The sequence below is a fragment of the Sturnus vulgaris genome, chromosome 25 (genome assembly GCF_052056855.1).
Source record: "Sturnus vulgaris isolate bStuVul1 chromosome 25, bStuVul1.hap1, whole genome shotgun sequence".
Taxonomy (NCBI): Eukaryota; Metazoa; Chordata; class Aves; order Passeriformes; family Sturnidae; genus Sturnus; species Sturnus vulgaris.
The window spans coordinates 6426230-6442236 of record NC_142267.1 but is presented as its reverse complement, the minus strand read 5'-3'; the positions used below and the strand labels follow the sequence as shown (position 1 = coordinate 6442236).

The following is a 16007-nucleotide window of genomic DNA, read 5'->3' as shown; positions in this document are numbered from 1 at the left end:
AGGGTAGGACTGACATACAAGTCTCTGTACTGGTCGAAGGCATTGTTGGCTTCCACCTCCAGCTTGCGCAGGCGAGCCGAGGGCATGGCACCGTCCTCCAGGGGGGGGTCGTACTTGTTGCTCCACGGTGACCTGCCAGGGAGACAGGGAAAGGGACAGTCAGACAGGGGGACAAGGAAAACAGACAGTGAGAAACAGCCTGGTGACAGCCCCGGGGCTGTGGGTTTGTTTGGGTGCCCGGGATTGTTGGCCTGGATGGTCCTTGGGGGCCCATTCCAGCTCAGGACAACCCTTGGCTCTGGAAGGTTTCACATTGGTGGCTCTGACCTCATCCACAGATGCTGAATTTCCAAAAAATCCAAAAAGGTGCCCAGAGCAATCTACCTGTAAGAACTGCACCCTACACACCCATTTCAAACACTGGCAAAAAGGGGACAGTGCGCCCTTGAAACTCACCTTGGGGCAATTCTCTGGCTTCAGGTTTTTCTGTACAAAAAATATCTCTTGGCTTTGAATCTGTTCCTTCTTATATATTCAACAACAAGGCTTCAGCTGTTGAACATTAAATATTTAAAATTGTTTTCATGCAAATACAAATCGATTGTGTAGTTTATTTGGGATCTGACAGTATTTGAGCCAAACACTGCTGGCTATGATTAAGGTTCCCATTTTCCTCCACTATTCTGCTTTGAAATAAACTCTACCTTTAGCATAACTTCAGGAAACCTTTTGAACAGTTTGAAGGATTTAACCAGGTTTGTAAAGCTGCAGGTTTTACTACAATTTCTGCAGCTGTGGAAGAGATTTTTGTACTCTTAATGAAAGATTTGGTATTAAAAGATTAATGGAACCCTTTGCCCATCTGCTTGAGGCTTTTATAACTCCCATTCTGGAAACCTGCATTTTGCTTTTCATTTCCCCTTGGAGTAACCAACTTACACAGATCACTGCTGGCTTCAAGAAAAGCACCTCCACCCTTTCTCTGCCCTTTTCCCACTCACTTGTCCCAGCCCCTGGCTGCAGCACCGGGTCCCAGTGCTCCCCACAGGGAAAGGCTGTTTCTCAGCAGCCCTTTGTCACTCATTTCTCAGAAAGGCAGGGGGGGCTGACACCTGCTTGATGCAAAGCACAAAGCCCAGGCTCTGCTTTGCTCCCTTCGCTCCTTCCAAGCACACCTGACAGGAAAGGTGAGACCAGGAAAAGCGGAGTTGTTGTGTCACATCCACCACAGTGATGTTATCAGGTCATGGTTCTCACCTAAGGGCTGTGTCCAGTTCTGGGACCCTCAGCACAAGAAGGATCTGGAGGGGCTGGAGCAAGTCCAGGGAAGGGAATGGAGCTGGGAAGGGGCTGAGGGAGCTGGGAAGGGGCTCAGCCTGGAGAAAAGGAGGCTCAGGGGGGACCTTGTGGCTCTGCACAACTCCCTGACAGGAGGGGACAGCCCCAGGTCAGACTCTGCTCCCAGGGAACAGGGACAGGAGGAGAGGGAATGGCCTCAGGCTGGGCCAGGAGAGGCTCAGTTGGACATCAGGAGGAATTTCCCCATGGAAAGGGTGGTCAGGCCTTGGCAGGGGCTGCCCAGGGAGGTTTGGAGTGCCCATCCCTGGAGATGTCCAAGGAGCACCTGGACATGGCACTCAGGGCTCTGGGCTGGGGACAAGGTGGGGACTGGTCAAGGCTGGACTCGATGATCTTGGAGGGTTTTTCCAACCTCAGTGATTCTGAGATTTTGTGATTTTAAACAGCTGCTTAAAATGTGGTTGCTTTGGAGGGGAGTCAAAAGCCACAGCATCCCAGCTGGGTCAGGCTGGAAGGGCTCACAAAGCCTCACTTGGTGTCACCTCCCTGCTCCTGCTCCAGCAGGGTCAGCCCAGAGCACAGGACTGAGTGAGGCTGGATCTGGAATATCCCCAGGGAGGGACACTCCACACTCTGTCCCTGTGTCCCACAGTGTGTAAACAAGTTCTTCCTCGTGTTCAGGTGGAACTCCCTGGGTTCAGTCCCTGCCCTTCCTCTGGTGCCACTGCTGGGCCCCCAGAGCAGAGCCTGGGCCCTGCTCAGAGCCCTCCCTGCACACAGGGACACACAGGGATCAGGTCCCTTCTCAGCTCTTTCTCACTCCTTCACCTAAAATCTCTGAAATCTGGGAGAGATTCACATAAAAATCCCCCTGGTGTTCCCAAATTCTCAGCTACTGCAGAGGGTGAGCAGAGAACTCGTGCAGCACCCCTGTGAGATGCTCTGAGCGCAAACACCAAAACTCCTCCCCTGGCTGCAGAGCAGGGTGGAGGGGCAGCCCAGAACAGACCCTGCCAGCCAACAGCCTGTGGCATTTCCATCCCATTCCAGTTGGATCCAGCAGCAGCTTTGCCAACAAAAAAACCTCCTAACACAACCCAGTATTTTTTTATTTTTGTGGAAATGCACTCACAACACATTTAAACACTTAACTGGAGGCTATTTGAAGAAAGACAGATGGACAAGCACTTAAATTTCAAAAGTCAGACCTCTAATTTCCCCAGAAGAGAATGGTTTGTGTTTCAGTTAACAGGTTTCAGTGTTGTTGGCCCCAAATTCCCCATAAGGATTCCATTTAACAGAGTGATCAAACACACTTCGAGTGGAAATGTATGGACAAAGTCAGGGACCTTGAAGTCTAATATTAAAAAAAAAATTAATAAAAGCTCTGCCTCCACAATGTGGATTCTATGACTGTTTGATATCCTTCACAAACCTTCATTATTCCAGGAGCACTCACAGAACTACCTGTGAGACTCTCATAAGCAGGATTTGATAATATGAAGAAAATAAAAACTATCTATTTATGAAGATCCAAGGAGACTCCAAAAATCCTCCTTCTAGTCTGATTCATGTTCAACATGGACCAAACCTAGTCTGTCTAAATATAAGGAAAGACTACACTGTGATGGGCTAAGCATTAGGAAATTCATTGCCCACAGCACCTTTTTTTTTTCCTCAGGCAAATTCCCAGTCAGATTGTAAAGCCACTCAAAAACCCAGCCCTATAAAACTGGATTCCCAGTGAGAAAAGTCTGACTACCCAGCCCCACCTCTCCTGCTGAAGGACATCGAGGCTCACTTGCCCATGGAATGCTTTGAAATCCTTGGATTAGTGCTAAAAGAAATGCAATTAGCAACCTGTGCAATATGAGGAAAAGGTGTTTAGCTTGGACTGTGCAGGAATTGGGGATGCAGCATGGTGCAGCCAGGGAATAAGATTCCCTGGGACTTCTAATTGAGCATGTGGTTCTGAAAAATGGCTGTGGAAATATCAAAAGCTTTTAAAAGCCCAGTGAACTCCTCAGTCTCAGCCTAATTGATTAAATTAGTGTAAGAGCCACTTCCCAGTAACAACTGCAGATTTTATGAGGTACGAAGCAGTGTCTGGACACAGGCACAGAATGGGATTAACATGCACAGGGCAGTGCTGCTGGGCTTTCAAAGGCTTCTGCTGTGTGCTGAAGGAAAGAATTTACTCCATGAACCAGAGCTGGGACCAATCAATTCCAGAAGGAAGAATCACTTCAATCCAGAACGCCTGAATCAAAAGCTTTAGGAACAGGATTCTTTCATGCCAGTAATTAACACATGGTGCCTGTTCTAGAGGAACAAATGAAAGAGCTTTTCTGAAACCTCATTACTTAATAAGTCCTGAAAATTTCAAAGTGATTTTAAAAACCAGATTCCTCCTACTTACTTGTAACTACTTAATACCTTCTCAGAAAGAGATGGAGCAAATTTCAGAGGCAAGAGTGACACTGACCTTAGAGGAAGGGCTGTTATGTGCCCTAATTAAACACAGGAGGTTATTAGTGATTGCACAATGTCCATTACTGTCTAACCAGTGCCTTTTCCAGTTCTCTGTGTCCCTGGTGATTGATGTCCATGTCAACAGCCTGAGCAGGATGCAAAGGGGCTGCAAGAAACATCAGGACCTCAGGGAGAAAGCATCTCTTGAAAGATCCACACGAAATTCAGGATTTAATCCTTCCTCCTGCATCTGCCAGAGGGGCTGCAGCTGTGTGTGAACACCTCGTGAGGGGCAGAAGCTCTAAACTCCTATTTTATCTACTAATTCAGAAATTATTAAATGCAAGTAGCTGCTAACGGGGATCTGACCAGCTGACACAAAATTAATGCAAAATGCTTCTAGAGGGCACCAGGCTCTTCTGTAGAAGGCTGGAATAATTTCGAAATATGACATTAGTACCCTAAAGAACATGAGTGACACTCTACCTCCAGGTCCTGCTCACCTGTTGGCCCCCTGCAATAGGTTCTGTTTTAAACAACTCATGAGGATTTACACTCAGCCACAATCCACAGGCACTGTCAAACCCTGCATCCACTCTCATTCTCCATCTCCTGTTTTTAGGACAGAATGAATCTCAGCATGTTCTGTGTAAATCATCCCCACACAGATGTGTTTCACATTAGAGAGGGACCTTTCCTGCAACTCAAAGCAACTGAACCAATTCATCTCGAATCCTTTACAAGCTCACCTGCTTCTGCAGTGATTCCTGAGCCAAAGAAAAAAGATTTGTTAAAAAATATTTTCTGAAATTCCACTTTGAAGCACAATTCTTGAAACACTCAGATCAGATGAATATAAAAAACTACCACAAATATACACAGAGTTAAGTGAGATTCTTCCTGGAGATAATTCCAAGCACTGAAATGTAAATTCTGACACTGAAGCCTCAGAATCATCCCCTGAAGCAGGAGGATGGCTGAGCTGGCAGTTCAGGGCAGGAGATGAATGGGGTCATTACCTCACAGCCCACCACCCTTCGTTAAGGGAAAGAATAAAAGTGTTGCAGGAGTCACAAAGGTTTCTGGACTGTAAACTCATGGTTCTTAAATTAAATGTCTGAACTACACCACTGTCACTACAGCCATTAAGAAAAGACAATGTGAGAAAGTGAAGGGATGATTTAAAAATAAAATTAAAACATCATCCTTATGGCAAGGTAGGGGAAAACACATTAAATCAAAACATTGAAACCTGATTGTACCATTCCAGTATTACAGCCCCTCCTACCTCAAAATTAATTATATTGTAATTAGACACAGCTTACAGGGCTCGAATATTTTCACTGTTTTTGTCTACAGTCCTCAGAATAAATCAGCTATTTTGGTAGATGGGGATTCCTTTCCTTTGGTAAAAACTTAGGCCAAGATTTTCAAACAGAACTAATGACAGTGAGTCCAAAGTCAGTCAATTCCTTGCAAAACATGAGTGAAAGAGCCTTTCCCAGCTGGCAAATCCTCCCTGTTCTGCACAAGCTGAAGATGATTTTGTTTAAACCCAGAGCTTGCATCATCTCTTTTCTGTCATTATCCATTCCAGAGATTCTGGAATCTTGCAGTGGTCTAATTTCCTATCAAGGCCATTTCTGCTAGAGAACTGACTTTTTTTAATCTAAAATACAGAAAACAAAGAGAAATAGATCAGTCACCCCCCTTTAGCAAGATAACAGCTGCACATTTTGGATTCTAAATCTTTGAGTGACTGATATTTTCTTGGCTGAAACTAAGAGGGAGAAAGGCCTGCAAGACCTGCACATGGATGTGATGAACAGAGCAGCCCTGGCTGGGAACTCACCTGTACGAGTCCCCATCTCTGTTGTAGTCACACAATAGATAATCCTTGCCCACCACCTTGTCTCGTGCAATCTTCAAGGGCTGATCCACAGAGGACAGGAGATCTTCACACAGGCTGGGGACCTGCAGGGTGGGAGCAAACAACAGGGAGGGGAGACAGGGCAACACGTTAAGGGTGGAAGGCACTGGCACCCCTGAGAACAGATTTTGTTATTAACAGCACACATCTGTCCCAAAGCCAAAACTCCTCAAGAAATCCCTTCACTTACAACACACCCCCCTGCTCCCACCATCTCAGATTTTATTACCAAACCACTGGTGTGGTCCAGCACATTCAGTACACAGTGCTCCATGGTCACTCTGTGCCAAGGCTGGCAGGGAAGTGAGTGGCCAGGGCTGATGGATAAAGGGAAATATTTACAGAGCAGTGGGAATGGAGTGGCAATGAGGGATCTGCTAAAGGAACTCACCATCCATACACTGGAGTGAGCTTTCCCAAGCTCCCACCCTGGGTCACCCAGAGCAGCTTCCAGGCAGGCAGCCAGGCATGGCCAGGCTGGCTGATGAGAATAAACGTGTCTGTGTGTGTGCACTTGTCAAACCCAACACACCTCCTGCCCCCTGCACAGCCTCCCATGATCCAGAACCACACTGCCTCCCTGCCCTGCACATGTCAAACCCAACACAACAGGATCACAGGACAACTGGGAAGTTCTTCAACAGATTGGTAACAATATGATAATAAGAAATGAAAGAAAGCAGCAGTGTGGAATCTCTTCTACATTTCACTCTGCATCGTAGAGATGAAAATCTGATTGAGAATATGAGGACAAAAGGCAATCAAAGGCAAAATTAATCATGAAGTGATGAATTCACAACTCATAACAAATGAAAGGGAGAGGGAGGAATAAAGAAAACATGGAAATGTGCTTTCTTTGATTCAGTGAATGGATTAGCATCATTTCAATGAAAAGAAGCCTAGAGGAGAAAAACAAATTTGGGGTGCAACAGCCCCCAAACTATTTTAATGAACTGGATGGGACAGAAGAGATCAAACTGCCTGCAACAAAAACATTCCTAATCCCAATTAAAAGGCAGTAACATATAGAGGATGACAGTCAGAGTGAGCAGGGACACACATAAACCAGTATGACTATGAAAGATCAAAAAAAAACCCAAAAAACCAAAAACCTAAATGGAAATGACAAAACAAATTGTGGCTACCCCATCCCCAGCAATGTCCAAGGCCAGGTTGGACAGGGCCTGGAGCAGCCTGGGACAGTGGAAGGTGTCCCTGGCCATGGCAGGGGGGACACTGGGTGGGCTTTAAGGTCCCTCCAACCCAAACCATTCCACGGCTCTAAGATGTGACCAGCAAGGGATGCAACACCTGACCCACACAATCAATCCTTAAACACACAAAAAATCAGAGGCAAAGCAAGACATGGTTGGTAAAGTGCTGAAAAAGCTGAAATATTCATTTGAGTGTTTCTATTTTGGTCCCTACAGGCTGTAATGTGGCCACAAGAGAGAACTGCAGAGCCCAGGCCAGAGCAGGCCAGTTCAGGATTTAACCCAGCTCAGGGCTCTCATGGGAGTTCAGCCTTTGGTACCTGCAGGCCTGGCTGAAGAGGCCTCAAAACCACAGCACAGTCCTGGGCAAACAGAAGTAGACAAGCAGCTTTTAGGGGAATTCTTCCTTTTCCTGAGGCCAGACAACTCAAATACTTCCCAGAGCTGATCCAAACCAGCAGTGTCACGGCACAAGGAAGGTGAAATGATCTATTTGTGTCTGTGAGCACATCTGGCTCCCCTCTGTCCCTTCCTCCTCTTCCCCCTTAACCAGAAATTTTGGGTTGACTCAATGTGCTTTGCTTCACCTTCAGATGCAGCAGAGGCAGCCCAGAGCAGCCCAGCACTGGGAGCTGGAGCCAGAGGTGGCCACTGGAACACATCCCATGGCCAGGAGCCCATCAGCACACAGAAATGTCCAGGAACAGAATCCTGGACCTGCCTTTGGGATGAGTAATAGTGATGAAAACAGAACTGGGGGGAAGTGGCTTTTTCCCAGGCTCTGTTTCCACTCTGTTTCTTTGGGAACAGCCTACACTACACGTGTGGTGAGGGAGCACGAGAGGCCTGGCTGTGCAACCCCTCAACCCCAAATATCCACACAAAACCTTCTCACAAGAAACCCCAAACCCGAGGCAGAGCCGATTCCCCTGCAGAAAAACTGAATTTACAACCCTTATAAAAAAACCCCACACAAGTAACTTTCAGATTTAACTTTCTTTTCAGAACAGCACATGCCTGGTGTGGGGTTTCTGCAGGGCTCAGAGCACAATCCCATATTGACTAGAAGGAACTTGTAACCCATTGTTTTTTTAAGATGCAATCTACTGAACTAAACTTATCTGTGGATGATTTGGTAACAAATATTCGTGAGCAGGGTCTCTTTCCCAATTTCTGAGGGCTGTGGTTATTCCTACAGCCATAACAGTGACTGCATTATATCACACACAAACTAGAATATAATACTGCACTGTATCATAACCTCCATTGTAAAGCAGGCTGTATAGCCCCTGGCTCCCTGGTACAGACACTCCACAGGACTTCAGGCAATTTATTCTTTTCCCCTTCTCGTCTTTCAGAATAAAACAGAAGAAAACCCACTCATCTAGTTTGGAAATATTAGAAAATTTCTACAGTATGTATAAAAAGAACAGATATTCTAGCTGATGGAACTACTTGTGTAGTTCTAATTATTGGAAAGGCACCCAAGTGTGGAACAGTTACCCTAAGAAGGTAATTTTTATACCACTTATTACATCAACTGTACTTCTTAAGAATGAATTTACAATTTATATGCACTGCCTTTCCTCTTCTACTCTTGAAAACAGCTGACAAGGCAAAGGCAGTAACCTGAACGAGGTAATTTGCAGCTTTAAACACTTCAGCTTTCTACTCATGGGACTATGATTCCTTCTGAATTTAGGTCCTTTGGGATCTTGTCCATGTCAAGTATTGAATCTTACTAAAACATGTAAATGTCTGTTGTGCACATTCAGACTCTTGCAGGATTAGTTTATCTTCTGATCCCAGCAAAGGCAACGCTGATGCTCTGAGTTTTCAGCCTCCAGCAGTGGATTTGTATTGTTAATTTTTCTTGTTAAGGTTCTTCCATGTTAACTGAAGAGCCAAAACCACTCAGCTGCCTGAGCACTTATCTATGGCAGTCATTACATGTGGAATTTGGACTTTAATTGAGAAACACAAGAATTAAGGCACTCCTCAGGCCAAACTGAAGCAGTGAATTTGCTCCATTCATCACCACACCACAAATAAATGTCACTGTGATGCAAACACTGGAGGATGAGGTTCTTTTGTGAGCAAAGACTGGGTTCCCACCTTTGCTGTGACACAATCTTTTCCCACTCTAAGCACTGGGAGGTCACATGCAGAACACAATCTGCACCTTGTATCTCCAGCTAAAGGCCAGCATTAATGTCACCTGGCCCTAATGCACCCTGGTTTCCCCAGAGCAGCTCTGTCATCTCTCCTGGTGGCTCTGGGCACTTAGGAAGTGAGACCACCCTCAGAGTAAATTGGAAAGAAAAAAAAGAATATAATCCAGGGCTTGGCCTGGAAGAACAGCAGCATCATTCAGAAGGAACAGGGCACGGTGTTTGGGGGATATTTTTTTCCAAGGACATACACAAAGGATGTGTAGTGCAGAGGAAAGAAAACCTGAATGAGAAAGTGAGGGAAACGTGTCCAACAAGGATCCTGTTGTCCTGTGTAACCAAATTCTGCAGCACAGCTGCCCAGGTATGTGGACAGTGTTTTAATTAAGGCAACTGCTCTGCTATCAAGACAAATAATCAGTTGTGCCAAAGTGGAAACTGGACCCTTTTTGGAGTTGCTAAGCTCAATCATTCCTTCTGGACTCACTTCTTGCTTCAAGGAGCTTATTAGCAATTAAACAATTGCTTCTGAATTATTTTTAAAGTACTTTTAAACCAGTATCTAAAACCAAATTCATAGAGGAAAGAGGAGTAATACCCCAGTTCTCCATGTGTTACACACATCCTTGCTTTGGCCACACTGAATTGCATCAAATTCTGCACTTCACATACTCAGGACAGCCAATATTTTGGCTGTGTCCACTCCAGTTGAGTACACCCAGGTGGCTGTTTTCTTCTACAGCCTTGACTGAAATGTATCACATCTACCACTGAAACAGCAGCATTCCTGCTGTACCACTCCTCAGAAATACTCTTTTTCCATGTTTATTCAGAGGTCAGCATTACTGATCTCCACAGGAACCTTACACACTGGAAAACTATGCTAAATGCAACAAAATTAAAGATTATACATTTATTTCCTTAAAGAAGCAGAAGGAACAAGGGGGAGCAGTTTCAAACTGAAAGAGATTAAGTTGACTTTGGAGATTAGAAAGGAATTGTTCCCTGTGAGGGTGGGCAGGCCCTGGCACAGGGTGCCCAGAGCAGCTGTGGCTGCCCCTGGATCCCTGGAGATGCCCAAGGCCAGGCTGGACAGGGCTTGGAGCACCCTGGGACAGTGGAAGGTGTCCCTGCCCATGGCAGGGGTGGCACTGGGTCATCTTTAAGGACCCTTCCAACCCAAACATTTCTACAATTCTGGGAAGATGAGGCAAACTTCAATTAGCCAAAGAGCCATTCAGATCCATCTGTGTTTTGAATGTGCACCTGCAAGGTGCAGGTATCTGAGCACACGTGATGAGAGCAGTTTTGAAATAAAAGCCCCACCAGGAAGGTGTTTTTATCCCATGTGAACTTCCAACATTAAAGGAGGACAGAAGCTCTGCTCCCACTCAAACACAGAAGAGCCCGTGGAAGCTCCCTGACCCTCTCACCAAATAACCCTCCTGGCACAGCTCCAGCTCAGATCCTCCATCTAATAAAACATTATTCTGATGTTTGGGAATCCTTGCACAGCCTCCGAATTTCCTGTTGCTGCAGAAGGCAGGCACGGCCCAGCGGATGTTGTGGGAACTCAAGAAGGAAGCCTGGCTCCACTCATCTTGGGCCTAAAACCACCAGCAAAGTCACTCCCACAAATCCACCCAGTGCTAAACCTTAATTTGATCCATCACAAGTCCAAAGGCCACACAATCATCAAGCTTTATTTATGAAATGACACTTAAATGGACTTTTGTGTTCAGACAAGATATAATTGACACTGCAAACAGCTCAGTGTTATTCACTGTACTTGCACTGAATACCAGCACTGCAAGAATTGGCAAAACCACAATTAAGCCAAATGAGTTTTTCTGGAAAAACACAGATGTTAACAAGGTTGCAAATCCAGGTTTCTCCAGCTAACTCTGTCATAGCAGACATGCCACATTAATTAGAGAATGTTTTAATTCAGCTCGAGGAACATTTAAAAAGGTGACAACCATTCATAAAACAGGATCCTTGGCTTTCTTCCTGTGCCTTGCTGGATAAAACAGGGCTTTTGCTGGATTCCCCTTCTGAGAAACAAAAGGCAGCCATCTGGCAGGCTCAGCCAGAGTGCCCTGGGCTGTGACTGGTGACCTGCAGGTGAAGGCTCCTGTATCCTGTTACCAGTCCCAGGAGCCATCACAGAGTATCAATATCTTGGGAAGTCCTGACTGTGTCAGAGTCCAGCTGGGCTTGGAGATATCCAGCAACAATTTAGGGATATGCAGGACATACTCTCTCCAGTGGTATTTCTCTATCCCAGCTTTCCATTCCATTCTCCAACGAGGTTAGGGAGGTCTCCAACTAGGATTCATCTTCACTCACACTCCCTTCAAATTATATTTAAACAGGTATTTTAAGGGTCTCTAACACCAGCAGTGCAGTGGCAGGAGCTTGGAAGACAAAAAGGCTTAAAAATAGAAAGAGTAAGTGATATAAGGCCAGAATTGAAATTCCCCTTTTCAATCTCATGCCAGGAAGTGGGGTTGCTAGCTCTAAGCCAAGCCTCCCATTAACAATTTACATATAGTAATTGCTATCTCCAATTACTATCAAGATATCCAAAGGTAATCTTTGCTAGCTGGAAAAGCTCCTGCTTACAGCCACTCACCAAATGGAAAAACTGGCTCTCAAGCACCATAAATTTATTCAGAGAGCCAGAGCCCCTTTCTTTAGCCAATACTCCTTGTGTTAGAAACCAGCCTGGCTGCTGGGAGCTCATCCCACAGGTCAGCAAGTCCAGGCAGAACAGCAGGTCAAAGACTCAGCCTTGAGCCCATAGGGCTGTCAAAGCACTTCTGCTTCCACCACCTTTTTCAGCTTTCACTGGATCTGATTTTTTGTTTAAAACATCTCCCACCCTCACCAGACGCTCAGCTGGCCATCTGCATCCAATTATTTTATCTCTCCCTGCAATGCTGCTCAGTGCTCAGGCTCTTGGACTCCAAACACAAAAAGCTCCAGTCACATTCTCATGTTCTTTATGGTCTGTGCAGCCCAAACAGTGCAGTTTGCCTGGGGGTAAATTCTGTAGCTTCATATATCTTCAGTGACTGAAGGCATGCAAACAGATTTGGGACTTGCCTGGAGCTCACATGAAGCCTGAACTGTGTTCAAATATTTCACAATCAGAAGTTTATACATTTTAAGATTCATCACTCTGGGATTTTCTAAAAAGTAACACATTCTACTAAAAATACTTCAGTATTCCCCTGTGATGAGAGAGGAGAGCTGATCACCTCCCAGATTTAATTGCAAACAGATAACCAGCCAGGTTATGACTGCTGTGTCTATAAAGGCTGGACTGCTGTCCCAGCCTTACTGGGAGAAGAAAAGGAAGCTGTGGCTGTGAGCAATCCTCCCTCTCCTGGTGAGCCTGTCCATTCTGTGAGAACCATTTGCTGTCCCCACGTCATGCCAGGCATCTGATTTTCCTGAGTCAGCGAGATTTTTCATCTCATTTATATTACACACACCCAGGCAAACATCCAAATTAAACACTCAGCAGGAAATTTGTACTTGCTAAAGGAACCTGCTTAACTTTCACCAAGACTGAGAGTGCATCAACTTCCACACTCGAGTCAAAGCCATCAAGGCAATCCTGTCACAGATCTGTTATTTGCTGCACATGGCCCATGAGGACAATAAATCCAGTTTCCTTCCACCTTTGCCACCTCAGCCCTCAAAGACACGTCACTGAAGCTGTCTGAAAATACCCCAAAGGACTCAGGAGGCTGCAACCCCGGGCACCACTCACCCACCTCGTCCTGTTCTGCCAAGGTGTCCTAGGAAGGAACCCTCCATGGCAGCACAGCCCAGAAGCTGATCCTTCTTTGGGATTTCTCTGGGAAAGAGCACAGCTAAAAGTACAGAGGGCTGACTTTCTGTACAAGTGACCTGAAGAGAAAGCAAGCAGGAAGACGATTGCCATGGACTGTTCTGACCTTTCAGAATGAGCTGCTCAGCCACTTGGGAGCTTCCCTCCCTCACACCTCCTGCCACTCAGTGTGACTTTGCTGAGCCAAACAAAACCTCACCCAACTGATCCAAGGGCACATTTCCAAGCAGAGAGCACCCTCACAGTCCCCTTTCTGGCAGGTGATGGGAAGAGATGTGATTCCATGGGAAGCACAGTGAGTGGGCAGCAGCAGCTCCTGGCCAATGTGAGGCAATAAGGAGGTGACACAGCACTGATGTGACACAGTTAACATCTCAACTAATGCTCCAAGTGCTGTCACTACACACAGAATAATTTAGGTTGGAAAAGATCTTGAAGTTCATCAAGTCCAACCTTTGACTTGGAGCATTTTCATAACAAACCTATTTAAGAGCAGTGCAATCACCTCTCTGTCTCCTCTTTTGGGAACCTCCTTTCAGCTTGGACTTGGCCTACAAGGTGGAAGCTTCAAACTCACAGTGTCCAGAGGAGCTCCAGGGAAAATTATTCCAGTTTAACTTAGTTGCCCTTAAAAAGGTATGTGCCTTCAGCAAACTCAGTATGTAGAGATTCAGAAGTCCTCTTGCACATTGTGACAGCCCCTGAGTAGTGTATTTACAAATAATGACTAATTGAACCCCAAGCACAGCATTCCATGCCAAGGCCCATTTCCAGCACCATGCACAGCTTCTTTCAGGCAGGACTTCTGGAGGGCTGTGATTGACAAGGTCTCTAATGAACTCTAATTGAAGCCTCAGCAGTCTGAAAAACCCAGCAACAGATGTGGTGAAAGGGCAAACCACAAACTGTTTTGCTAATGAATGGAAAGTGTCTGGGCTGATGAGGGCCAGTGACCCAAAAATTCTCTTCTTCCACCCACCCTTTTACTTCATGTTCAAGTTTGGGCCATTTCCCTTGTCAGCACAACACTTGGGGGCAGTCATGGACAGGCCTGGACATACTGCACGTGTCCAGTTGGGGACCAAGATGCTCTTTTATGAGCCACAAGCAGCAGAACATGGATAGAGTAAGAGGGACCTCAGGGAGGGCACTTACTGTGGGTATACTTGCCAGCAGGAATACCAGCCTAGGAGTGGTTTTAGACTTCCAGAGGGCATGGATTGGTGGGATATTGGAAGAAATTCCTTCCTGTGAGGGTGGGGAGGCCCTGGCACAGGGTGCCCAGAGAAGCTGTGGCTGCCCCTGGATCCCTGCAAGTGTCCAAGGCCAGGCTGGACAGAGCTGGGAGTGAGATTGTCTCATGGAAGGTGTCCCTGCCCATGGCAGGGGGTGGGACTGGATGAGCTTTAAGGTCCCTCCCAATTCAAACCATTCTGGGATTCTGGCAAGGAGATGCCAGTTTCTTACTGTGTTAAGTTTTGGAAAACTCTTTACATACAATGACATTTCTAAGCCATCTTCTCTCCTTTCAGTGGATCTTAAGCAAGCAGCCACCATCAGTCTGGAGATCAAGTCCTATAAAAAGACCATGACAAACTGAGCTCCAAACAGACTTCAAGCCATACCCTAAACTTCAAACAGTGACATGAGCCTCTGCTTCACACCTACCCACCATGGCAGTGCAGTGAGCAAGGAAAAGCAGCACAGGAAGCCAAGAAGTCAGGGTGCCATGTTTTACCATTCTCCTCCAAGTTGGATGAACCTGCTCATGCTCATCGTCCATTTGGAGTCTGCCCTTTTCCTCAAGGAGGTTCTTGTCTGCTAATGGGACAAGCAGCAGACTCAAATCAAAGTTCTGGATGAAAATTACCAAGAAAAGGTCAAAAACTATCTGCTAGAGTCTGGCTCTTGATGTTTCAACTATTCCAGGTGGCAGAGCACACACTGCTCTTGTCTAACCAGTGGAGACTTCAGGTGCTCAGGCTGAGAGTGGCTGCAAAACAGGTCTACAGGTGTCTCAACAACAAAGGAATCGTGCTGGATTTAACAAATTATTTCATCTCTGCCCCAGAGGAGGGGCTGCAATGCCTCCTAACAAGCACCAAACTGCTCTGGTTCATGTTACACTGTGAAAAGGAGCCCAGGGAGCGTGTTGCTGATGGAAAGCATGTAGAGCACTAATGAGCACCATCCAAAAGTAATTCCAGCATTTAGAGGTACCCAGCAATTTTCTGAGTCATTAAAAAACCTCAGACCAATTACAAAGCCAAGCTTACCATGGCTCCCCAAACAACAACTTGTTTGGAGTGGTCCTGGGAGCTGCTCAAACCCCAATCCCTGCTCAGTTCTCCCAATTTCATCACAAACCAAACCATGTCACACCAGATCACATCAGTGATTTAGTTACTTGTGTCCTACCTCCATCAACAGCCACAGAAATGATGCTTTAGGTTGCCAAGAGTTTTGGGGGCACAGATGTAGCCAATTACTAAATGGTTTCAAGAGAGAGAAATAATCCCTTCCTGCAGGGAATAATTTCTTTCCTGACTCTCAAAGTTCTCTTACCTGTACCTTGTCTTATATAAGTAAAATAAATGTTTAGAGTTTGATAAATTTAAGTCAGCCACAACTTTTTGACCAGAGCTTACCAACACCAGCTTTAGAAGCATTTCCCAACCAAACCTGTACCTGGTTAGCAGCTGCTCTTCTGCACAAATTTAGAAGCTTAGGTCAGAAATAAGCCATGTATTTATAAGCCATTATATTGTATTTAGACTGGACAATAGACTCCAGTTTTCTCACTAGCAGACTCTGTATAAAGCCATATTTCAGTAACACCTTTAGTTATTCCAGAGGCAACTGTGCCACACACTGTTTTAAGGGAAACAGTTGGCACTAACCAGGTTATTACAGCCCAAACTTGCATCACAGGATGTGCAACTTGTAATGAGCCTAGAGATCCTTCTTAAGTCTGTTTTCTTCCCTAGCAGTGTGTAAAGGACAACAAAAGTTCCAGGGACAAGCAAAAAAAAAAAAAAAAGTATCAGAAACAAGATGGT

At 45.7% G+C, this 16007-nt stretch overlaps 1 protein-coding gene across 2 annotated transcripts in view; it reads right to left on the bottom strand.

The window, feature by feature from the left end:
- CAPZB (capping actin protein of muscle Z-line subunit beta) overlaps positions 1-16007 on the bottom strand; it is a 55940-nt gene that overhangs the window by 24818 nt on the left and 15115 nt on the right. For both annotated transcript variants that reach the window (XM_014881687.2, XM_088178961.1), the window contains exons 3-4: positions 5624-5745; positions 19-132 (exon numbers count right to left, since the gene is read on the bottom strand). In XM_014881687.2, the coding sequence (XP_014737173.1) occupies positions 19-132; positions 5624-5745 (236 nt within the window). The remainder of the gene's footprint in view (positions 1-18; positions 133-5623; positions 5746-16007) is intronic.